The sequence below is a fragment of the Tinamus guttatus genome, unplaced genomic scaffold (genome assembly GCF_059628265.1).
Source record: "Tinamus guttatus ecotype Peru unplaced genomic scaffold, ASM5962826v1 Tinamus_guttatus_pri_ptg000260l, whole genome shotgun sequence".
NCBI lineage: Eukaryota > Metazoa > Chordata > Aves > Tinamiformes > Tinamidae > Tinamus > Tinamus guttatus.
In genome coordinates this window covers 1152216-1177400 of record NW_028288794.1, presented here as the reverse complement: position 1 = coordinate 1177400, position 25185 = coordinate 1152216, and the positions used below count along the sequence as shown (strand labels likewise).

The 25185-nt window shown below is 36.5% G+C and overlaps 1 protein-coding gene across 1 annotated transcript in view; it reads right to left on the bottom strand.

Annotated features, from left to right (window-relative positions):
• The window catches only part of COL5A2 (collagen type V alpha 2 chain), a 92798-nt gene that overhangs the window by 44285 nt on the left and 23328 nt on the right, over positions 1-25185 (bottom strand). The window contains exons 2-5 of the mRNA XM_088526976.1: positions 3216-3434; positions 1771-1784; positions 936-968; positions 238-270 (exon numbers count right to left, since the gene is read on the bottom strand). Coding sequence (XP_088383102.1) covers positions 238-270; positions 936-968; positions 1771-1784; positions 3216-3434 — 299 coding nt within the window. The remainder of the gene's footprint in view (positions 1-237; positions 271-935; positions 969-1770; positions 1785-3215; positions 3435-25185) is intronic.

The window sequence follows — 25185 nt, the reverse complement described above, 5'->3', positions numbered from 1 at the left end:
TTGCACTACAGGGCCTCAGACACGTATGTACTACAGAACATCCATCCACTCACCCATGGCATGGGGCTAACCTGGCACTGCTGCAGGATCCTGTAATCCTGGTAACCTCCTCACCTCCCGCAGCATGGCACACAGACACATCCCTCCTGCACATCGTACTCCCAATACAAAACAGGAGTGGCAAAAACTGGGAATTAATACTGTCATTAAGGACACAGAAGTCCAGAAACTACTCACAGCTGGTCCCGGCCGGCCTCGTATTCCTGAAACCTAAGGAAGGCGATACAAATGGAAATTATTGCATAGCATTAGGGATGTATGCCTACTCTGCATGAAACTACTTGTTGAAAAATAAATGGTAACAGAGATTAATAGGCTACTTGGCAAGTTGGAAGGCATTTTGAAAAAATAAGATTTTTTTAATTGGTTCTCTCTTCTCAGTTTTGTAGTTTTTCTGTAAGTTGCACAAGCAAAATCTTGGCAAGACTGTAAGTATTTTGTGTAAAAAAAAAAATGAAATTAACTAAAACTAGAGATTCAATAAACCTTTTTTAAAAAGTTGAAATGAATAAGTGAATGACAGTGACAATCTCTGTTACTCTATTTTTATTTACATCCTTCCATAATGGAAAGTGAGAATTTATTTACCAGTTTTCCCTAATATTTCTGCACTGTCCAAATACTAAATTACCATTACATCTTCACAAAGTTCTAACTATAAAAAATAAAGATTATGAGATTTTTAACAAATATTTTTTCCTGAAATACAATTAACAAGAATTTCCAATGGTACACACGTGACACAGAACGATTAATTTCATTCCTTTAATAGCCGTACATTTTTATTTTGTTTTGTTATTCACTGAAATTCTGCTATAAAACACTGAAAAATTACACTTTCAGAGAGTGCTGATAAAATTAAAAGGTGAACTTACAGGTGGAACTACTCCAGGTTCGCCTTTTTGTCCCTGCAGAAAGACACACAACCATATCAGGTGGCATATTAATTGATGACATATAATTAACCGGAATGGTTACAGCAAAATGGTCACTGCCATGTGACAAATGCCGAGGCTTGTCTACTGCTATACAGCTGAGACTAAACTGAAATATCTACCATAGCTAATCCATAACTTTAACATGTGCAGACACTGCGCGCGTGAAGGAAGGGATATTGGTTAGGAAGTCTAGAACTAACCTAAGGAAGCCTTGAGAAGCTGCAGTGACAGCGTGGGTCACAACACAGACGTCCTGCCCATGCAAAGCTTTAGCAAATGAGGTAATAGTGTTTAAAGAAGGATTGCACACTACACAGTTAAGTCTTAGCAAAGAAAAAAGCTGACAGTCCTAAAAGTCTGGATCCTAATGACCCAATAGGCCCTTTCCTTATTCTGTGGTACCACTAGAGATCAAACAGAGGACTTAAACTGGGATTTATCTAATCCCAGTTAAACCCAGATTGAAGGTATTTTCAACCAAGGTATTCCCTATATTAAGACCAGCATTTTTGCCAATGTCTTGTCTTTCAGGATTTTTTTTTCTATTTGGGCTGCAATCTCCTAACCACTGAGGAAGAATAAGAAAAAAGACCACATGCATTTCACTGATGACACTGATATTGTGTTTTGATATCTACTTGTGCATGTTAACATAAACTAAATGCTTTTACAAAAAGCATATATATATAATTTCTGTGAAATACTCCAATGAGATGTGAAAGACTTTAATATTTTTAAGATATTCTTTCAGAAGTCTAAAATGAAATCTTACCTTTCTTCCTCGACCTATTGAAGTGAGCAAAAGAAAGAAAAAGGAGAAAGTTAATGTTTTTACTCTAAGACACAGTGCATGATAAGAATTGCATGAAGGTGTTGTAACCTTCCTATTACTGTAATACTATACTGTAATACTTCCTATTAGTGTAGGAATAAGTTCACAGGATTTCCAGTGTTGCTCCCTGATCCCCAGTCTTTTTCATTGTTGCACAGAATAAGACAAAGCACTTTAGGAAGGCCTTATATCTTGTGAGAAACTTTTACTAGTTTTTACCATTAGCCTAATGTTTGGCAGTGAGATTGAAAGTTTTGCTACTGACTTGAGCAAAAGAAAAGTCTAACAAGAATCTAAAACATAACATTAAGGAATCCTGGAATGTGTCTATAATTCTCTTATATCTGTGGGGTGTATTAGTGTTGGCCTGATGCCTCCCCAAACACAGCAGGATGCACCACCTATTAATGCATGCTACATCTTGTTCCACTGCTCAATTACACAAGTTCCTGCTATGGTCTCTTTAGCACTTTTTCATTCTATATTAAGCTAGCTAACAGCAATTATATCCCTCGTAAAAAAAAATGCTTTAATTATTATAAATTGAATGTAGTTCAAATAATGTAATACACGGTATTAATGAGTGTTAATTGCAAGTCCAGAATTTTTTCTCTTACGAAAATTTTGGGGTGATTGCCTGATCCAAGTATCTCTATGAAAAAAAAGATGACTGGAAAAGAGATAATGTTTAAGGTATGGAAAATATACAGAGTTCAAAATACTTCCTACAATTTGTTTTCCATTTCAGAAGTAGTTTGTATTAGTATTACATAAATGTTGAACTGGCTTCATGAATTGGCCATCTGTACTTCCCACTTTGAGGAATCACTTCACACTAAAATAATGTTTATATTTATTTGTTTATAAAATATAGAGGGGCCAGGAATTGAGCATTTTGCCAAACAATACACTGATTTTCTGATATATCATTAATGTATACATTTTTTAGTTCCAGATAAACCGGAAAAGGTATGCAGAATTCAACCTCCTTGAAATATCAAGATGGAATTCAGATCAACTTTTTAGCTATAAAGCCTTTGGACTTGTATCAGATTCCTGGTCAGAAGAGAACATTCTCCAGAGCCAGCTCAGGTGCAATCTTAGAAGAAAAATAACTGCCAAGTATTGATTCTGTGCAGATTTAAACCTTTACTATGGAAATACTATTAAAGTATCCCAAGGTTCCTACTTTTTTGGGTTGATTTTAGAGAACTTTAAATCTAGCATTAATCTTGCAGCATATTCAAATTGCAAACTAGGAACAGACACAGATTTAAACTCCTTCTCTGTGGTCCATTTTGAACCACAGCAGCAGAGCAAGCACCATTCAGAGGGCCAGCCTGACTAGCTCTCCTTTCAAAAAAGCAAACTGAAACCAATCTTACCAATGGTTGTGTCAAAGTCGCGGGTTGTATGGGGACACACAGGGCAGCACTCTCCCGGGGGCACCTGCGGGTTCTCGCATTCCAGCATATCTTGACACTGGATTTCATCACACAGGATAGCTCCATTGTCGCAGACACAAATCTGGCATGGTGAGGGCTTCCAAATATCTCTGTTCAGGTACATCTGGCCATTCTGCGTGCAGGCTATTTCTTCCCCATCTTCTCCTAGGAAAGGACAGGGAATATAGAATGGATATTCTAACTCTGAAACCAGAGGAGGAGTAGGTCTGTACAAGCAAAGAGCATGTTCAGAATTCAAAAGCGGCATCATAAGATGAAAAGAAGAAACATCATCATTGTTGATGTCATTTTTAAGGTCTTTAAAATATCATTGATCTTAAACTTCATTCCTTTTTCCTGTCTTATTTCTGGATTAGGAAAAAATAAAAAAGGCATCTTCGAGTACACAAAATCACCACGATATCTTTTCTCAAATGAATATTGCCTTAGGAGGCTTTGACCATCATTCTGCTCAGTGGGGTGCTAAATTTGATTTGAGGAATTCCTTCCATGTGCCAGCTCTTTGCAATTCTTGTGCACAGCATTACAGAAATCTGACTACAAAGAAGAGTCCATGATACTTTGGTAAGAAACTGCATATGTCAGCTACTTACTGCTGCAGGTGCTTTATGAAGCCAGACTCATGGCAGTATTGCACAGACGCTCATGGCACATATAAATTATTTCTTATATTTCTCAACTATATATAAAAGATGTCCTACATGACAATTTCTGCAGGAATGGCCTTTCCTGACTAGTCACAAATGTTTTCCCTGTGTGCATGTTCTCACATTTCTAGGGCGGTCATCATATTTTATTAAAGTTACACATCCTTAAGTGCCTTCTCTAGGTTGAATTTCTTTTTCTCTCCTTTTTACTGTTCTGACAGAACTTAAAATTTTCAAAATTCCCCCTTTCTTCAATAAAAAGAGCAGGGCACACAACAGCCCCTGCACATACCGTTATACACAGGTCATACACGGAAAAGCCTTCAAGGAGAGCCCCCTCCATCCCAAATGATTGTCCTAACCCCTGGGATACTGTGGGCTCCATCTAACCACAAAACCTTCTTATCAAAAATATTTTAGAAACTCATAAAATCCAGCTAAAACCCTTATCTGGTAGTTTCCAACCAACTCTCACTAAACTAAGACTGGGAACAGGAGCAATTAGACATACATATACGGAACACATCCAAGTGGCCATAGATCATAACAATTACTTTAGAAAAAGAAATGTTGCCATGGTAAAAATTAATAGTCCTTAAGCACAATGACAGTTTCACTGTTCTCTACATTTCAGCCATAATATGAAACAGATGTAATCAGAAAATCATGAAGCAATAAATATGAACAGATCTGGGATTTCAGCTTCATGACCTAAGTCCGGTTATTCTATCAATCTCAAGGCTGGAAGGAAGGGACCAGATGCGGCATTAACTGTTGCCTGCCATCACGAGTTTCTGAAGCTTTCAAACAGAAACTGAAAACCAAATGCATGCCAGGTCAAGTCCTCCCTTCAACTGGAGTATCACACAAGTTGACAAAAGGACTCAAAGGGGTACTGCAGAAGCTCAGGAGGAAATGTTTTCAGTGTGAAGTAAAGACATCAACCAAGTTTGCTGTACAGTCCATTTATGACACTGTAAGAATCATTTTCCAAGCTGCAGAATGTGTTCTGGAAAGTGTTCTTCTCACTTCTCTCTTGTGTGCATGACATAACGCACTGTCTGACAGATTTAGCCTTTTTTTCCCCAGATGTCTGGCATATGGTCTATGTCTTCCTTCATGTATCACCAGTAGAACTCATTGTGCCGCTGAGAAGAGCAGCAGTTTGCATAAATGAAATTTTAAAGTTACTGAGTCCAAAGTCAGCATTCTGTCATAACTTCAAATAAACCACATAGCAACTGCTTTGGCAAATGAGAGTTGAGCCAGATGGTGACTAGCTTCTGCCTGAGCCCCTCTCAGCGACTCACTGAAAGAGGGAGGGAGGGAGGAAGGCAGAAAGAGAGAAAAAGAGCACATACTAACTTCTGGAAATATTTTTAAGTCTGTTTTCCTGTCAGATTGCAGGTATGCTGATAATGAAAAAATTTTAATACTTCCAGAAAGCACATTTTTAATCCTACTATCCTTTGATCATGTTCCAGGTTCTAGCCTTCCTTTATTCTGTGGCTGCAATATGCTGACAGAGGAACCTGGAAAAAGCAGTTATTTCAGTTCCAACTCAACCCACAAGCACTTTGTGACATTTTACTGTCAGGCCTGAAGTGTAGTCATGTTGCGGGTTATACCCAGAGTGGAAAAAGCAGCAAAGGAAATTGTTCTACACTGTTTCTTCCCTTGTTTGGGAATCAACAAGGTTAATTATAGAGAGCGTCACGCATTCTTTGTCTCGCAAGTCTCCCTTTCGCCTTCAGAAGTTGTAACGCGAGATGCTAAATGGCTTCAGAGGATTTGAATTTTTTTTTATGTGGCAATTATATACTAGCCAGTTAAGCAATTCCTTTCTTTACAACAAAGTGCAACTATAAATGATATTGGACTTGAGCAGAGAATCTACAGAGTTATAAATCTACCTAGGTTAGTGCAAATTAGGCTCAAAACATTCTGCAAATATAATAGATGAGGTACAAAAAATATCATGTGACATGTTTAAGGACTCATCCATGTGTTTGTAAGTAGGATCTTTGTGAAAAAGAGAAATTAAATGCAAAGCATTTTCCGTACAATGTGATTTTTATTTGCTATTGCTGTATACTGGCATGTTGGAAAATCACTTTTGTGTTAAAGATCTATCTGACCAGAGGTCAGTCAGCTACAGCTTATATAATAAAGCACCATATTCAGAGCTTATATATCACTGTTTTGGAAGAAAATTCATATCATGCACTGACATGCCCAGGTCCAATTTTGGAATTTTGAAACTGTATTAAGAAATACAAAAAAAAAAAAAAAAAAAAAAGCCAGCCACTAGATGGCTGTCAAAGCCCTTCACTCATTAGAGCAGCAGTCATAGTGAGGAAGTCTATGCACAGTAAAGGAGTTGCTTTTCCTTTCAAGCAAATGTCTCTCATTGTTCTGTTCTCCTCCCTCAATAACTCAGCAATAGAACAGACATTTCAAAAGACAGCATAGGAAACCATTTCAACGTGGCATCTAGAAATTCACTGGTGCTTCCTCACTTCCATCACATGCATATGGTGGGTTAGAACATCCTCAACACCAGGCTGCTTTTCTAATGGCTAAGGCAGGGGAAAGAAATGAAGATGAGCAAAGGTAAAGTGGGAGAAAATATGGCCTTGTTTGCTGCTTGAAGTTATTTCACACTGTTACAATCTCATTGCTTTCATTAACTTATAGTTCACACCTTACATGAGAAAAAAAGAAAAAAAAAAAGCATAGAAATAGAGAGAAGAGAAGGAAAGAAAGAGAAGGCCTTAAAAAGAGAAGATGGAGAAAAAAAGGCAGGAAAAAGTTTCTTGAACAAAAATAATTAAAAAAAAAAAAAAGGGGCAAAAGGGGGAACAAAAAGATCACTCCACACAATGCCAGACTTGCTGGCATTGATGTTTGATTGTTTGATTCTGGATTCCTTCCAGAAAAGCCCTCAAAGCCCTAACTGTACTTTCCTCTCACTTTCCTCTTACCTGCCTCTGCAAGGCTTAGACTGTATGACCTAAATTGCAAGTGGTCAATGCCCATTAGCTTAGGAGAAGAGACAGCAGGTACACGATGGGGCAGATGGCTTCTCCGAACGCCGGTCCTCATCCAGAGGAAACTGCCAGGCTTGCTCAGGCCTATCTCAGTTTTCTGCAGATGTTAACAACTTTGGCTCATGGATGAAATGGTAAGGGAAAGAGAGTTTGACAGCAAATAGCCCATTTCCTTCCATTCATAGCTGCCCTACCAGTGTTAAGAATTAAAGGAGCCTAAAGGCTGATTAAATCCTCCGACAGTAGCAACACAATCCAACAAAGCTAGAAAAGATGGTAACTGGTGCTTGAAACACAGTCGACCAGTTTTAGGCTTTCTTCTACCAACAGGGATTTCTTGATAGCATTCTTGATATGCTTTTTAACACTAAAGTGTACTTAACATAGAGACTGAAACAGAAATGCTCTTTTTTTTAAAAAAAAGTTACCTCCCAAGAAAACTCCATGATGTGAAAGATTCAAGTTATGAACTGCAAAAATTTAATCCTGCTGACTCACAAAGCATAGGTGCAGAAGGAAATCAAAGTGAAAGGTGATACGTGCTTACAACCGTTTTGCGGGTGTACTGTAGGTGCATCCGTACAGTCTGCCAAGAGATGTACAAGCGGAGCTTGGCGTTAATAATATTTGATTATCAGCTTGTCACAACATTAGTGCAGACATGATCCAGTTCTCATTAAAATCAAGGGAAAAAACTCTCATTTACTCCACTAAGAATTAGATTACTGTTGAGTTTTTGCTTTCCTAAGTTTTTCTGGCTAATAAAAGACAAAGCATTAGGCAAATCACTGTATCATGTAAGTTCTCACATAAATACAGATTATTTTGAATACCAGACTCTTTTTGGGAATGCTGATAAATACAAGCCTATCTTGTGTCTGTTGAGCACAAACAATTTATGTTAATGGTTAATGCATACAGCTTGCAGAAGAAGTTTATATACAAGAAGGTACACGAAGAAGGGTGAACCTGGAGTCTGTTACCAGTAAAAGTTGGATTTGGACATTATATGACATACTTCATTGTCAAATCAAATTTGAACTCATACATTTTCATTCTGGATACATACTATATTTCAGTGAAGTTCAGGTATCATTTGCAGTATTACTATGCACCTAAATACAAAGAGCAGAACTGTCTTGGAAAGACTCATCACTGAAAAATCTAATGCATTTTTGTTCATTAAGCATTACAGAAGATTTTTTTCAGTGATGTCTCTAAATGACAGCAATATGGAGGCAGAAAGCAACAACAAAACAATATAGCCTGACACAAGAAAAAAAATAACTTTCCAGATAATCAGCTCTTAGAATGCAATCTCAGAACTGCTTTTTTTCTCCTCAAGAAAATAGCACTAAAATAAACAATTCTGCTCAGCAATGTAAATTATTCTAGACTTGGCCAAATAGGGGGTAGTAAAAGGAAGAACTATACCGAGGATACCAAAAGACTCCTCTGACTAAATTTTTATTTCACACCTTAAGTACATATCTGAGTCTCGACTCCTTCCTCAACTGGAACAAAAAGTTACCATGAAACACGTGTGCTATCAGACAACATTTCTCCTAATTCACACAGCAACTTATCTATGTTCCAGTCACTGGAGAATGGGCACTACTTACTTGCCTTTTTAAGGATAACAATTTCCTACACAGAAAAATTAAGAATAATGTTGTTGTTATTAGATCATCACATGATAGATATAAAGGCAGAATACACCGGGATCCCTTCCAATAGGACAGATTTCTTTTGATTGTCCTATCATTCAGTGTTTATTGTATTGACTAAGAGTATACGATGATATAATATATCAAAGCTCTTGAGCTTTGCTTTGGTTAACAAAACAGAGTGGCAGGCAAGTTCCCCCTGTAACAGAACAGGGGGAAGACGGAAATCAAGAGGCTGACACAATTAGTCTAGGCTGGCAGCAACCAAGCCTCAAGCACACAGTGAAAAGGAAATTATTTCTGAAAGTCTAAGGCTAAACACAGATTGTAATGGAGAGGCATGCAGGGCATTTCTTCAAAAACACGGTAGCAGATTTCAGCAGTCAATCAGTTCAAAAGCTCACATTTCTGAAGCCCCCACTGCCAGAAATGCGCTGCCTTGACTTTGTTACTCATGGGAGCTATAGGGAAGTCAGTTTAGTTATACCCACATAATATAACTCAGTTTTCTTCCTCACTGCAGGGCAACATCTAAAAGTGTGTTTATCATGGGAAATTATTACATTTTATTATTTCAAAATGTACTGGAGGCAAAAGAGATCATCTGATTTTCTAAGCAAAGTGTATGACCACATTCTTGAATCTGGTATAACTTCTTTGGTGGATCCACTTTCATTTTTATGAAGACAGGCTGGACACAGAGAAGGAGCATCAAAAAGATTGTTTTTGATGGTGAGCTTACAAAGAGAGAGCTGAGACAAGCTGAAAGTTTCATTCAGTGGAAGAAGAATTGCGGCCAGGGTGGGGTATTCACAAGTTTTGAAATACAGTAATTGTCTTTAACATTAATACAGAATTAAAAACTGCAATTAAAACTTTTCTTAAGATCTATGAGGCTGAATCGTTTAGCTTCATTCTGGAAGCAAGCACTTCTCCAACACAGGGAATTCTGCCCAAGCTGATGTTGCTGTCTTATTAGGACATCAGAAACTCTGCCCAATATATTTTAACCTAAGTCTAAAATAGCAACTGTTTACAATGAAAATATAATATTCTTTCCCTGTCTACTTTGGCATAACATTCTGGAATCTGTGAATGTTTGGTTTTTGGGCTTTCCAAAGTCCAGTCTTAGACTGCTATACATCGGTAAAAAATGATGCATTTTGGCTGTGAAGAAAATTCTCTCAGCTGCTTCCTGTGCCAGTATCAGTCAGGCAGTTTCCACTCACAGTCCATTTGGCTTCCTGTAGTAAATCTATCAGCAATTCACAAGTAGCCATCTTCTCTGTCTAGTCGGCCAGATCTGGATTCCTCAAATAACATACTGTGAAATTGCTCTGTGCTATTCATGGTCTGAGATGCTCATTTTTTATAACACCAAGGAAGCTACATGACCCTTGAGGAACATCATTACTAACTAATCTTCCACTGAGTTTTGAGCTGTTGATCATCAAGTCTCTCCTGTTCCCACTCTTGTGATAGCCTTGTTGATTCACACGGTCTGTGCTATCTAGCTTGGCCATGGATGTTATGGTAGACTGCATCGAAAGCCTTGCTAAATTCAAGGTAAACATTATCCACTGCTCTCCATTCACCAGTTTTCTCATTGCAGAAACCAATCAGTTCCAACCAACTCAACAGCAAAGGGAAAAGTTATGCAACAGCTGTCCCCTAACTGCAGTTAGATCTTTTCTCTGTACCCTTTTTATCCTTCTCCAAGTTCGAACTATTGACATCAAATGTCAATAGGGATCTCCAGAATCCTTTGTTCCCTACAGAAGCATAACACCTAGATGGTCAATTTAACAATAAAGGTAAGATTTTAATCATTAATTTGCATCAAAACACAGAATTTAGAAAGGGGGAGAAGAATGGAGAGAAAGATGTTTGCAGAATTTTCATCTGATTGGCTGCATTATAACTGCAGCTGCCTGAGACTGCTGATGGCTACATTCATGGAACACTTTTGTTAATAAAATTTGCTCTAGACTGTTCTGGCTATTAACTTTTTTTCCAATAATAATACATTTAGTTTTAATTATTCACTAGCCTTCATGTAACAGAAGTATATACTTCACTGGATATGAATATAGCAAATTAACTGTCACAGCACTGAAATGATATGTTAAATTAGTAAGGTTACGCTCATCTGTATCTTTGTTTGTAGTATAAGTATTTTTATATATTTGCAGTATAAGTATTTGCAGATAAAGCATTAAAATGCACACAGTGCATAATAATATCAAATGAAAGAAATTAGGGCCTGCTATTCTCTACAAAAGGTCATTCATTTCAGGATCTTAAATGGCTGAACTGCTCAAAATGAATGCAACTTTTACTGCTAGCTGAGACTATCAGGGATATAATTTAGCTTACAAAGTGACTGAACCTATGGCTCTACCATCAGAAGAATTATGGATTCAGACTAAACATTCAACTTATGTATAAAGAACAACTATTTATGTGCTATAACTAAAGCAAATTCTCTGACAGAGCAACAAAACTATTTTTCCAGAACCTCAGCTATAGTAAATTAGATGTTGTTTTAGTGATTTCAAAGTCTCTAAGCCAATTTATCTAACTATTTAAAGATCTACTCCTCTAGCTTCACATATTTAAGAAATACCCTTAAAAGTCTGACTGATAAAAATATCTAATTTTCGCTGTAAAAGAACTGGTCTGCCTTTCTTATTTAATAGGATCTTGCTAATTTGATGTCAAAGAGTATCAGTACAAACATCTTTTCTTTCTGCATCAAAAAGAGAAACACACTTGCTCCTGCCCAAGTTCTTTGCAGCTGCACACATCAAAGTACAACAGAAACCTATCATTAGATGCTGCCTTTTGCAGAAAACTTCTCTACATCGCGGTTTGCAAAGTGGACACATGTAATCCCCTAAATGCATCCTCTGCTGACCTTTTTAAACTAAAAATAAAGATTTGTAATTTGTATGAAAATTCAGTTCCATAATTAAAAATCCTTGAATACCATGAAGCTCAGCATTTCAAACTGAAGAGAAAACCACCCAGTGTTTGGGTGGAGTAAGAAGGTCTTTCTGGAAAGCTATACTCATAATATGTACTCTTTACAGCAAAGCTATTCATTTGCTGAAACTCTGAGCTTCTGAGAAATTAAAAGAGATTGGTAAGAAAGGAGATCTTCAAAAATTCAAGCAAAAAGCCTCTGTTTCTTTTCTACTACCATTACCTTTACCACACTGCAGACAGCTCAGTCAGCAACTTCTGGTTTCAAGATGACATGGAACAGGCTTTGGCAGCCCTCAGGGTATCTAGCTGTTTTCTGCACAGCATCAAGGATGAAGGTTATAAAGGAGCAGTGTGTTTTTTGAAGTAATCTACAGTCAATTGTGCACACATGCATGTGCATGTGTGTGCTTTAGATGGGTCTCATGACCAACAGCTTTTTCTGTTATTGCAAAATATGTGGGAGGAATTTCAAGCCCTTTCTATAATGCTAAATGCCCTTGAAATAAAAATAACAAACTTCAAAATGCATTAGACCTTCATTCTGTAGAGACAGGATAGATGTAGTATGTTGCATACAAAGTGAAAAAGGAACAAGTGTGTATCACTTCCTTTTATTTTCAGTAATAACACTTATGCTTGAGTGCCATGTTATTCCTTGCTAATAGCAAGGGTAAAAGGCCATGAAACGAAGCTTTTGGTGGTCTGTAAACTGCCCAGTTGAACTGTTCAACATATGAGAAGATACTTCGACATTCTCATAGTCAGGTCCCACCAAAATAACACTGGTAACTCTCTCACAGCATTAACTATTAGCAAACCAGTCTACTATGACACAGAGGGATTTGCAAGCATTTATCACTTCAGGGACTCTTAACATATTGCAGGAGTAAAACCTGTAATTCATTAGTTACAGACACAGGAAACAAAAGCAGTTTTCATCTTCCAATGTCAAAGAATATTCAGAGTATTAAGTAAGAGAGAGCGAAGCCCAATTATTTTCAGTAACATTTAGGGCTGAAAAAACTCTTGAGACTGAACGTTAAGAAATGAGAGAATGAGCACTGGTCAATTTTTCTACAAAATTTCTTCTTGGAAAGAGTTGAATTACTGAAATACAAAGAAAGGTGGTTTTACCAGTTTATCTACTTGAAAATATTTTATTTTCAAGATTGCTGAAATTACCTATTTTGGTGAAGAAAAGATTGCTTTTTGGCTTTCCTTACTAAGATCTTTATACCAGAAAAGCCTTGGGGGAAAAAAAAAAAAAAAGACATCCCAAAAGTCATTAAATCAAGTGTGCAAAAGTGTTTTCACTGACTTACTGATCCAATTCTATCTTTTCATCATTAGTGAGTCAAAAAAATTCTCAAGGTACCTTTAATTCATCCATATTTAATGGAGAAAACTTTCAGATTCATAATGTGCTGTCTAGCACTGGCTGGCATTTGCATCCTGGATCTCCTAGGATATCTTCAGATAGAGTCTCACCTTGGAAGATCAAGGTAATTTAATTTCTAGAAGAACAATAATAAAAGCTAGGTCAGAGGAAGAATGTTCTTACTCCATTTTCAGAATGTTGTATAAGCTCATTAAATTTAAGAATGAGTTTTAAATAAGACCAAATATTATTTTGTCTTTACACAACAGCTGGAAATACAATATTATGTTACTTTTGTTTAAATCTGCAAGCAGGCATTGTGAAAAAACTCTTTTCAAAGTCATAATTAGAGACATCTCTATATATCCAGAGGCCTTCTGTGACTGTGTCCTGCCTTTGAATAAAGTTACATATTTTTAATTTAATTTTTAAATTGCCTCTGGTATTGCCCCAATCTTTGGTCCATGTAAACTAAAAAAGTGTGATGAATGCAAAAAAAAAAAAAAAAAAAGGATATTGACAGGGTGGATTAAATTTCTTCTGTGCTGACTTATTATTATTTATTTAGATACATAAGGCTGATAAAGGTTCTTTAAAAAAATAAAGAAAAAAAACATACCAGCCGTTACTATTACTTTGCTCTCCTGCAGGATTATGGTTTCTGGGACAGAGGAAATGAAAGGCTTTTCTGCAGGCTATCCTGCTCTTATTCTTTGGAAATGCTTCCATACTTTAGGAATGAGGCCTTATGAACTTTTATCAGGCAAATAGTCCATACTAAAAAGATTTTGAATGAATTAAAATTCAAGTAGGAATGCATAGCTTAAAACAAACCAGCTGTCATCACCTCCAGCTACTGTCTGCTTTGAACTTCTATTTCCTTTAGTTCTTCCTTTAAAAGTGCTTTATCTTTTTTTCCTATCTTTTCAATTTTATCCTAGCACAGTTTCAGTGATTTCAGCCTTTAAAAGTCCAAAAAAGCAGCAAAGTCACAAGCCAGGCTCTACAAATACTGACACCTTCTTGCAGGAGTTAACTCTCACAGTGGAGCTAAGATGCAATCAGGTGCCAATAATACATAAAACATACAAATACTGTGTATTTTTTCTTTTGTAAAAGGATGAAAAATCTATGCACACCTAAGAGAAGTATTCAAGCTGAAACAATGTAACTTAGACCTTTGGCTGCAATTCTGTGTTTCATATACATTCGATATAACTTCTAAAGAACAAGTCAAAGTATGTGGCTACTATATAATTAGAGTATGATTATATCCCATTGTTGGTTTCCATACCTAGCCTTTCATTTCACTCAAAAACCTTCAAGAACTATACAGGGAATTCTGGCTCACAATCAGACCTGGTTTGTTCTTTGAAGTGGAAGTCATCAGCTGGAATCCAGGAAAACTACACATTACCTTAGAGTCAGTTTAACATTGAAAAGCTATGTCTTGATTTAGCTGCTTAGAAAAATCAACTGATAGCAGTAAATACATGTCTGAAAAAAAGAATAGTGTTTTTTGTTTTTTAATTGCTTAATCTTCAGTGCTATTAAATGAAAGGACACTACAATCAATCAGGACATCTATTAATGTTAGTGGGCTTTAACCTCATGCAAAGCATTATCATGTTACACTGAGAGGCACTGAAATTTCATGATGAATCTCATTACTTCAGCTCCTTACAGACAACTTTCAGCACAGGTTTCTTTCTTGGAATCTAATACAATAGAATGTAAGAAGTCTCTGTTATTGGTACATCAAATGTGCCACCAACCATGTCTGTGATACAGTATTTAATACTGCAATCTAAGCACATGTAAGAGTCTAATGATTTTTTCTAAACTTACAGTTTAGGATGTTCTATAACCTTAGGGCTCTTCTCTGCTTGCAAACTTCTGGGATATAAACATGACAAGTCAGTTCTCTAGCTCTCTTTGCTAGCTTCAGATAACTCCCAAGAGAACCTCAAATCATGTTTTGCTTGGCTTACATGAACTCTACCTTATCAAAAGCTTACCTGAGCCTTTCGAAGGTATTATATTTCTCAAAGAACATCCCTACTTCCTATGCTTTTTACATTTTTATGTAATTTCATTTTCTGAGCCTCAAAACCCTTCCAGATCAATTTCCTCTTTGAAACCCAAAATTTCTCCTTTGAACCTTCTTTGTCTTTCTCTAAGAAAAGTAGTTTCTCCACTTCAGCAGATAACCTATCTTTCAGTTACCATCAAGAGGATTCCTTAATTTTACTATTTCCTATTGAGAACTTCTCAATAAAATTTTGCAATTATCAGTAACTCACTAGGCAAGAAACAACCCAAAATGCCTAAACCTATTCCTAGCTTAGATAAAAGCATTAACACACATCAGTTTAGGACAACCATTTTACATTTTTAACTATCAGTTGACAAATATACATTCATCTCAGGAAGGTACTAGATATATTGGAGCATGCTCTTTGTAACAATAATAATGTCTGGTGCTTGTTATGATCAAGATAGAAGAAATTAGCTCACCATCATGGTTCTTCAAAGGCTCTTTATGTTTAGTTCCTTCAAGATATGGCTTTATCACTTCAGTCACTACTGCCATTATTTTGTGACTTTCACATACAAATTAACGTATTTTGCTTTATCAGTTAGGAGTGTTATACTTCAATCTGACCATAGCTTTAGCACACTAATGTTTTACTTATGTTTTTACCTCTTTCAGAATATTACAATAATCAAGAGCATCCCCAATACTCCTGCTCCTTATGTCCTCGGAGAAAAAGGTTAAGAAAAAATTAAGGCCTTTATTATTAGCTGATCCAGTGATTCACAGCTCTGAAGTCAGTAGCTGCCAGTAAATTGGATCTTCTCCAGTTCATATAAATCGAAGATTTTGACTTTTAGTCTCTCAATCAGCATCTGTTTTATATATATGTATCAATCATTCTGTTATAAGAATGTTCCCAGAGGATTAGAAATAGCTGGCATCTATCCACAAAGCACACTAGAGTTTTGTGATAATTTCCAGAACACAGTGTCCTATTGCTAAATTTATTCACAGTAGTCAAGAAATTTAACATTGCCAATGTTAAATGCCTCCTTCCTCTTGAGCTCCTCCTCCTTCTCCACCACTGGTCTGCACTGCAATCCAAGTCTCATGCAGCTACTCCCAATATAATCTTCTCTGCCAATGAAGCCATAATAGAATTAACCCTACAAAGTCAGCCATCTCGTATCAAATTCTGATTTAAGACAAGCCACAAGCATCAAGTGTGCAATGCATCAGACATGCTGCTCATCTACACACACACACTCCACATCATGTGTGCAGGCTCTGTATGTGAGCTCAAATTTGCATGTGTGCTGTGCACAGGCCTTCCAAATACTTAATGAATAGCCATTACTCAAGGCAAATTTTTCAACTGTCTTCAAGTATAGCTTGAGTTCTACCTTGAAGAAACAGCTATCTAAATTGAACTGCTAACACATCAACAAATACCCCGGGTAAAGTGTTTTCTTGCCTGAATCTTTTCCAAGAGAAATGCAAGATTTAGGACTTTTTGTAATATTGCAAAATATACCAGATGCACATAGTAAGACATACTTGCATGTATCAGTGTCTTATTTACAGTTTAAATCAAAATCCTTCAAGGCTTACAGTCTCCTAATGTCTACTTGTTTTGATGAACCAAAATATTACACATGGAACAAAGAAGAACACACAAGAATTGTGTTGAAGTACAAAAAGGTAAAAACAAACACATTTTCACAAGCTAAATATTATCCTTGGTTTTTGCAAATGGGTACAGTTGTACTGAAGCTAATGGATCAACACCATCATCAACAAGCTCTTAAGTACAGAAACTCAGCAGACAATTTTTAACAAATAGATTGAGTAGCAATTTTTCCAGCTACAGAATAACATGCACATGCAAGTGTGGCTCTTTGTGTTTTATCTCTGAAGAACTACCAAAACTGATCAACTGGGATAGTGTAAAAAGAAAGATATATATATGTGTGTGTGTGTGTGTGTGTGTGTGTGTGTATTTTGCCTCTGGAGCAGAAGTATAATTGATTATTAACTGGATGGCATTAAAAAGAACTACCTTTTTATACAGATCATTCTCCCTTCTTCAGCAGCTACATTTCTGTATGTTAAAGATGCTAAAAGAGAGCGCAAAGTATTTTCATAGTGATAAGTTTGACAAGAAAAGATAATTGCCACCTTATAGAAAACAGATGGTTTGCATTGCTCTGCTATAGATAATGTTGTGTCAGCATTTCCATAAAAGGCCTGTTTCCAGCAGTTTTTAAGCTGGCAGACAAAATTCCTGAATCAACTAAGAAGATATAATCCTAAGAGTTACTTAGAAAAACTGGGGAAAAAGCCATTCTTGAGCTAATATTAGGAAAGATGGGAGGTAATTTTTTGTAGAGAAATTGCCATAGGAAATGATAATATCCTTGCACTGCACTGACTTTTACCATATGATTGTTTAGGCAGCAAGATAGTATCTGATTCTGCTTCTGTTGATGCTCATGATACAACTGCCAGTGACTTAACTGATGCAGAATCAAAATGCATATATAATCATACCCCATCTGCCTATATACGACCACATAAGCATATACAATAGGTATTTTTAAGTATACTTGCAAATCAAGGATGAGGCCAGCTAAAAATTCAAAATAACACAGTTCAAACATATTTGTAAAAGAGCAAAAAGTTTAGGTCCTGAGAAAAAAAACATGTTTATAATGAAGTAACTTTATGAGATGTGTAAGTCAGGAGTAAAACTGACTCTTCTCTCTCCATTCAGTTCTGTAGGTTCAGCTCTGGATCTTGCACAGAATTCAACAACACAGTTTAGGCTTCTCTGATTTAAGAAAAATTATCACAGTTATTCACATATAAAACACTGGAATATAGCAAATTACGACAAAGGTTATATCTGTCCAAAGCCAGGTAATATTGAAGAGATAATTTTATATAATTTGAAGAGATAATTTTATATAATTACATCAGTTAACTGCCCCCAGTTTTCAGGCAGTTTGCAGAAATTTGAAGGCTGTTGCTTTACTTTTGAATGAGTGACTAACCAATCTTAGCATTGACCTTGGTGGCATTTTGGCAGGGGTAAAACCTTCTGTACAATTCTATATAAGAAGTATAGATGCAAGCATCTCAGATACAAATTGGGCTTGGTTTTGGGCACAATGCAAATCTTCCTTATAGCCTGCTCTCAAGGTAAGATGCACTCCCCGGCGCTTATCTGATAGATACTGTCAAATTTGCTATGTTTTGATTTTAGTACAATACTATCCCATTTTGAAATCTATCAACCACTGTGGAAAATATTTTGCAGTATTTCGCAAATTTTTTTCATACTATTAGCAAATGTAACAGGTAAAAAGGTACTTTTCTTCAACATCTTAAATAAGACTGAGTAAGAGTTTGGCCCTCCACATATTTTCTGAAAGAAAAGTAATCTAGTTCCTATATGCTACAACTCATTTGAGCAAGGTAGGTACGTACATAGCTTCTGAGATCGGAGTTTTCTCGTATAATGTCATTCAGATATATCAGCTGTATTACAGGTTCCTAGTATGACCTGCAATAGATAAGCTAAGACGATTCAGAAACAATTTCCCCTTCCATTCACATTCGTTTTCACTAGCAAAAAGATATGTAAAAGGAGAGGGAGCAGGATGAGGAGAACCTTCCTGCAAGGTATTTAAGGACTGTTAAATATTCTGCAATAAATTTCAATGAGAGACAAAGGAGTTTTTTGACTGCTAGGAAAATCAGATGAAGCCAGTTAGATTGCATTACAATTGCTGTCACTGAACAGTATATTCATTATATTCTTCATTTTATTAACTATTTAACCATACTTTTGAAGACGCCTGGGAATTTTGGGGTTGCAAAATAATCTTTTAATATTCAGTATATTAAGAGAACAACTTAAGCTATGCAGTTCCAGGCCATCCACTGACCCACATCGCACTGCTCTGTATCTTTGGCACCCTTCTGACAAAGGGCAAGTTATAAATAAATTGTGTTTAGAAGCAAATCTCACTTTCGGGCATTCCATGGATGTGAACACTTGAAGAATATAAACAACCTAGTTGTTTCAGGGCCCCTTACACTCCCTATGTTATACAGAACTGTGTAGTTCATAGTAATACTGTCTGTGATTCACATATAACAACAGGACTTACCTCAGAGATTGCTTTTTGCTTGTGTACTTCACATCTTTCCAACTAATGAGAAATCTGGTGATGAGTGACATACAGCTATGGTGTTAATAAAAGAGTAATGAAAATAAGGACTCTTTTTAATCCCATGCACATGCTGAGCATCTAACCAATAACTAACTAGTTAAAAAAAACCTTAATGGTTTTTGAATTTTGAATACAAAACTTAGATATATCACCACTAGCTTGCTTCTGTTTTTTTTTTTTTTTTTTTTTTTTTTGCAATCAGGAAACACACTGAAAATATAAATTCATATTATTCCACTGAGAAGATTGCTAATGATCAAGCTGAAATTACTGTGCTGGAGCATCACTTTCAGAGACTGGCATTTACTGTTTCTTCTATACAACATTCTGCTTACACCAAACCAAAGCTTTTAAATGCAAGTGGGTTGCAAGCACTACTTATACAACTATCAGTAGAAACCATGTTCTGTAAAATACAGAAGACTAATATGATTCGTTCAATGTAAAATTAAACTATATAGTGTCCTGTAAGTTGCTGCACCATTGCATTTGCTCAAACTGGAAAATTCACAGACAAGTCCACATTTCTAAAGCAAACTTATCTGCTTAGTTGCTCCTTAATGATTCTCTCACACTTTATCAAGATCTGTTTTCAAAGCTTTAAAGAAAAAACAAAACTGAAAGCCTCTAAAATAAGCATTTTGGAGAAATAACCAAGATTAGTCTAAAAAAGCATAATTATGTTTGTTGCAAAGACTAGTTTATGGTATGATTAGACTTTTGTTCAATTATTACAGATGTGTTTTGGCACCAGAATGTTCCCTGCTTCAAAAACCACTTTAGAGCTATTGTTTCTTTAGCCCTTCAATGAACGAATGTTAAAACTCTAATCAATACCTTCAATGAGGACTTTTCATGACTTTCCATCCTTGCAGAAAGCCTTGCCAACTTCAAGAAACAAATAAGCTTTTGTGCCACGTTTCATATCTATTTTTATATCATAGGAGCTCATTTTTCTAGGATACAAGTGGCTGCTTCCTGCCACATCTACCCACTCACTTTGCAGCTCCTCACAGTGAACTCTTCAAAACACCAGAGTAGAAATTAGAGCTTATTTTAACAAAGATCAAAGCTCTCAAACTACGAAAACTATTGATCTAACTTTTGCAATCTGAAGTTCAACTACTCAATGCATTTTCTGCAAGATGAAGCTGTTCACATCAACATACATGAATATAGTTCTCTGCAGATCACTACTGATGCTCAGTCTTGCATTTTTTATATTCATGGTAATGAGCCTCATGCCTTTTTCAAGCACTAAGTGTTTGAGCCACACTGGGTAAAAAAGGGGAAATATTTATAATGCCATGCCAGGCATTAAGCTCCATGCCAGGAGCTGCCAGTTAAGAAAGAAAACTACTAACATTACTTTTATCTTCTATTTCACTTGTAAACTTGGGGTCAGGCCAGTGTGGATTCCTAGTCAAAAAGAACTTTGGACTGAACAAAAATGAGACTTCACAAACCCTTAGCCTGAGTCATAAGCAACTTTTCCCCATTCCCCAAAAGCAACTTATCCATGAGGATCAGAAAGGAAGTTGTATCCTTCAACTTTTTGGTACTGCAAACAGGTTGTCAATTCTTAAACCTTACAGGTACTTTTCACAAATTTCCACTGACTGCTGCACACAATGTATTTCTGAAGGGTTTATCTGCAATATTTGCATGTCTGTTGAAAAGCAAAAATTAAAACAATTCTGCAGACAGGTATCTTCCAGGCTTTTTTATTTATAGCTTACTAACAGCACTGAGTTACCAACTTACCATATGAGTTACCTCTCACACAGTAAGCAGAAATACCTCCTGCTGCCATTTACTGTCTTCTGGCACTGGCTGCTAACCCCAGCCAGGCCACAGATTCTGTAATTTCCATCCAGTGCTCAGGTCAGCTCCATGGGTAAGCCAACAACCCCACCTCAAGCACCTGGAGACTGCAGGCTCCAGCCCTTCCTCTTGCTAGTGGAAGGGCTCTCAAATCCCGTGCAGCTGTGGGAGTCACCAGGTAATACTCAATACATAAATCCTGTTCTGGAACAAGATGCTTGTTATCAGTTACACATCAGTATGTTATCAGTACACAGTTGCACATATCAGTTATCTCTTCCTACTGCTTTTAAGGACATTTTTATATTTTAGATATCTATCTTTAATGGCAAACAGCATGAAACAATGACTTTTTTTTCCTCCTCTTATTTTAATTTAAGTCAGGTTCATCTCACACTTGTAAAGAAATCTCTGAAAATACCAATCGGAGCACTAATATCTTTTACAGTCCAAGGTGCTGCTCAGACTTTGTCTCATTTTAGGAACTATAAAAGAAAAAAAATCTGATTTAGAGAAATCCTAAGTTTCCTATGAAAACAAGAGATTTTGAAACTCTTGAAAAAACTCCTTAAATTTTGAAGAACCTTGCCAAAATAGAAATAATATATGGCTGCTTGTTGTAACATTATCTTTCACTTTATACCACATGTCATGAAAGAACATGTTAGTCATTTCTTCATCACTTACAAAAAAGGCACAGAAGCAGCTGCATTATTTAATGGGCAAATTGACGGAAATGAAATGTTTATGAAATCCAGGTAGATACCTCAACAAGACAAAATGAAGCATGTGCATCTGTAACATTAGCCCCTTAAGTTGAATATATTTTGGTTTATGCCACTTTACAATGTTGTTCCTACTTCTGGAGTTTTCTGAACAACTAAAAACTAATTTGGGGCAGGTTGTTTTGTCTTTTATCTGTGTTTTTTTTTTTTTTTTTTTTTTTTTTTTAGTTCTGGCATTGTCACAAATTGTTAAAAGCTCTGCTATTATGTGGGTGTCCAGTTAAGTGCAAGTGCAAGACATGGATACCACCCAGCTACATAGTAGCTCAACTATTAACAATTTGTGACGACACAAGAACTTGAAAAAGTTTCAGTTATCTTTTTCTCTCCACATATTAATCTCTATTAATGATGAATAGGTTTTCCTCACACTTTATGCATTTATTATAGCAGGGATTAGCAGCACTTTTCTCAAAACACAAACCCGCAGCACAGTTTAGTAAAATAGTTTGGAGCCTGGAGCCTCTTGGTAATTCTAAAGGGGCCCACAAGGTAACTAAAGCAATGTACACATGAAATATGCACAAAATATGTATAATGCAGTGTGCTTCAGGAATGAGGTATCCCGATCTTCCAGACCAGAGCCCTGAGCAGAGCACATCTATCTCTCTTCTAAGCCATGCTCCAATATTCTGTCTGATGAAAAACAAAGCCAGAAAGGAAACAGGGATTGAAGGACTGCAGGCATCTCACCTCAAATGGAGCTGACCTGTAGTTAGAATATGCACCTGACCTCTTGGTTAAAGGAAAAACAAACATGCTCTTAATAGATTTAAATAGCTCTACACTCCCCAAATTTTAAGGGCCATATTAAGAAGCATGAAGGGGACACCTTAAGAAGTATGAAAACCATTATTCCAGAGATCAGCTGCTGAGGCAAGACTCTCCTGCCTTCCTTTCCTGTAGTCATTTCACCCCTGCAGTTACCATATATTTTGTATCCTCCCTAATAGCAATGAGAACTAGATATATGTAATGAGAAGAGATCCAGAAGGTAAAAGACCTTCCAGGGACAGTTACTAATCCACACATGGAAGAAAAAAAATAAAATCTATGTTTCATATGTCTTTATAATTGATTACATCCCACCTTAGTAGTGAAGAACAAGAGCACATTTTCCAGCATTTTAATACATATGGGAATCTGAGATATAGACAGGAAGGTTATTTCATATGGAAACAGCTTCAGCCTTCCAGAGTTCAGAAAACTCTTCCATTTCTTTAAAAATATCTCTCTAGTCCCAAAGCAGATTAAATCCCCCAAAAGTGGAACAAAAATCAGTCTGAAGGCCCAGGTTAGCAAAAAGGCTGGCGAGATCAGGTTACAAACTTCAGGCAGAGCTTATTTTCCTTCCCATTTACACTCAACAAATCATTGCTTCTACATCTTCTTTCTTTCTTTCCATTTCATGTTATTACCCTGCTTTTCAAATGGACCAGATCTTTCTGAAGAGTGTTTTGCTGCACACATAATTCTTTCCAGTGGAGAGGAAACAGCACAACCAAAGATCAAAGCAGTTCCCTCCTTGTTTCAGCTTACAACAAGTAAAAACATTATATTTGGAACTAGAAGTAAACAGTTTAAAATTTACACCTTCTTTGCACTAATTCAGAAAGCAATATATTTGTAAAATTTATAAAAAATGAGATTGATTCATACATTTTAAATAATAGCATGTCCTTATGTCATTTTAGAGAACATTACTAAACTTTTATTGCCAAGATGCATCAGCAAACTCTAACAGAGTCACAGGCCCAAGAACCCCAGCACTACCACCTTTGGCATGCAGACCATCACCTGGTAAATTCTCACCTTTTTTGCACAAATCAGTACTAAATTCCTATTCACATATGGGCTCAGTTCATGTAGACAGTATGGTCTGTTTTGCAAAGTATTCTCAGAAATCACCACTCCATCTCTGTCTGTTCTATCCCTATCTATTTACAGTAGAAGTACAAGGGAAATAATCTTTTTCTCCATACGGCAGCTGCATTTCCAAGCCCTGTCAGCAGTTCTCAGAAATCACGACATTACCAAATAGGAAAAGGAAGGCAAATTAGCTAGTATGGACTGACAGCATAAGCAAGAAATGGCTTGTAGGCAAAGATCTTTTATCTGTGAGTTGTGCTGAGAGTATGAAACCTGCATCTGAAGAAGGAAAAAACAGTCTCAGCCGAACCAGTCTCCCTCCATAATTCACAGGGAAGGAGAAGCCAGGTCTCCCATACTCCATTGATCTCCCATTGAGTTTTACTCACTGAAAGCTAAGATGAAGTTGGAATAATGCCACTGGGTTAGGGTCTCCTATTGATACAGATTTTGGCTGGATTTAATCTACTGCTCCTAAGAGTTTATAGTCTTCTATAGATAAAATATGGACTTAACAATGGACATCTTTTGGCAATCAGCATCCTATTCAGTTGTGCTTTAGATTCGTAAAAGCTAACTTTGCATAAAAGTAAATGAGATCTTCATCAGCAACAGTGACTGTATTTCAGTTCCACAACATGAGCCAAATCTGCTGTTATCAACATCAGATTGTTCCTTCTTTTTGTTTAGTTCTAGCTTTCCAATTCAAAATGTTCTCTTATTGGTAACCCAGTTTTAATTAATTGCATATGTATTTCCATGGTTACCAAGTAAAGGTTAACAACATCAGCATTATATGTATCAGCAGTGTATAAACATTTTCCAAAACCTTCCTTTTCTCTGTCATCCTCCTCCCATGAAACATCTACACATGCACGCACATAAAAGCACCCTACAACTAATAAATTCACATCCACTCAGCTTTAAGTATACTCAGTATTCATCACAGTCATTGATGGAAAAGCATCAAAGTGTATATTTCTTTTTTGTGTTATCAAGCCATTTGAACTCATTTTACTTTCACAGATTGTTGAGTACAATTCAATCATAAAATAAAACAGAGTTCAAGTATTTTGTTGAAAAATTAATTCTAGGTCATGAGAACAGAAACATCTCAGTGATAAGGATTACGTCCTGGTCTGTTTACTGGCAAGCCTGCACTAACCACAGCCAGTTCTCCTTAAACTGAAAGCCTGATATCTCAAATATATCAGTATCAAGCCTGGCTATTTATATATGAGAAGCCTATTTATTGGTTATACCTTCTACTTAATAGACCCCCTGATAGAGGTGGACTAAGGATTCATGCAAGACAGCCACAAAAACAGTTATGATCAGTGCAAAATAGAAAACATGCATGCAACATAAAAACAGAAAACATGCAAACTCACCAAAAATTGGTTTG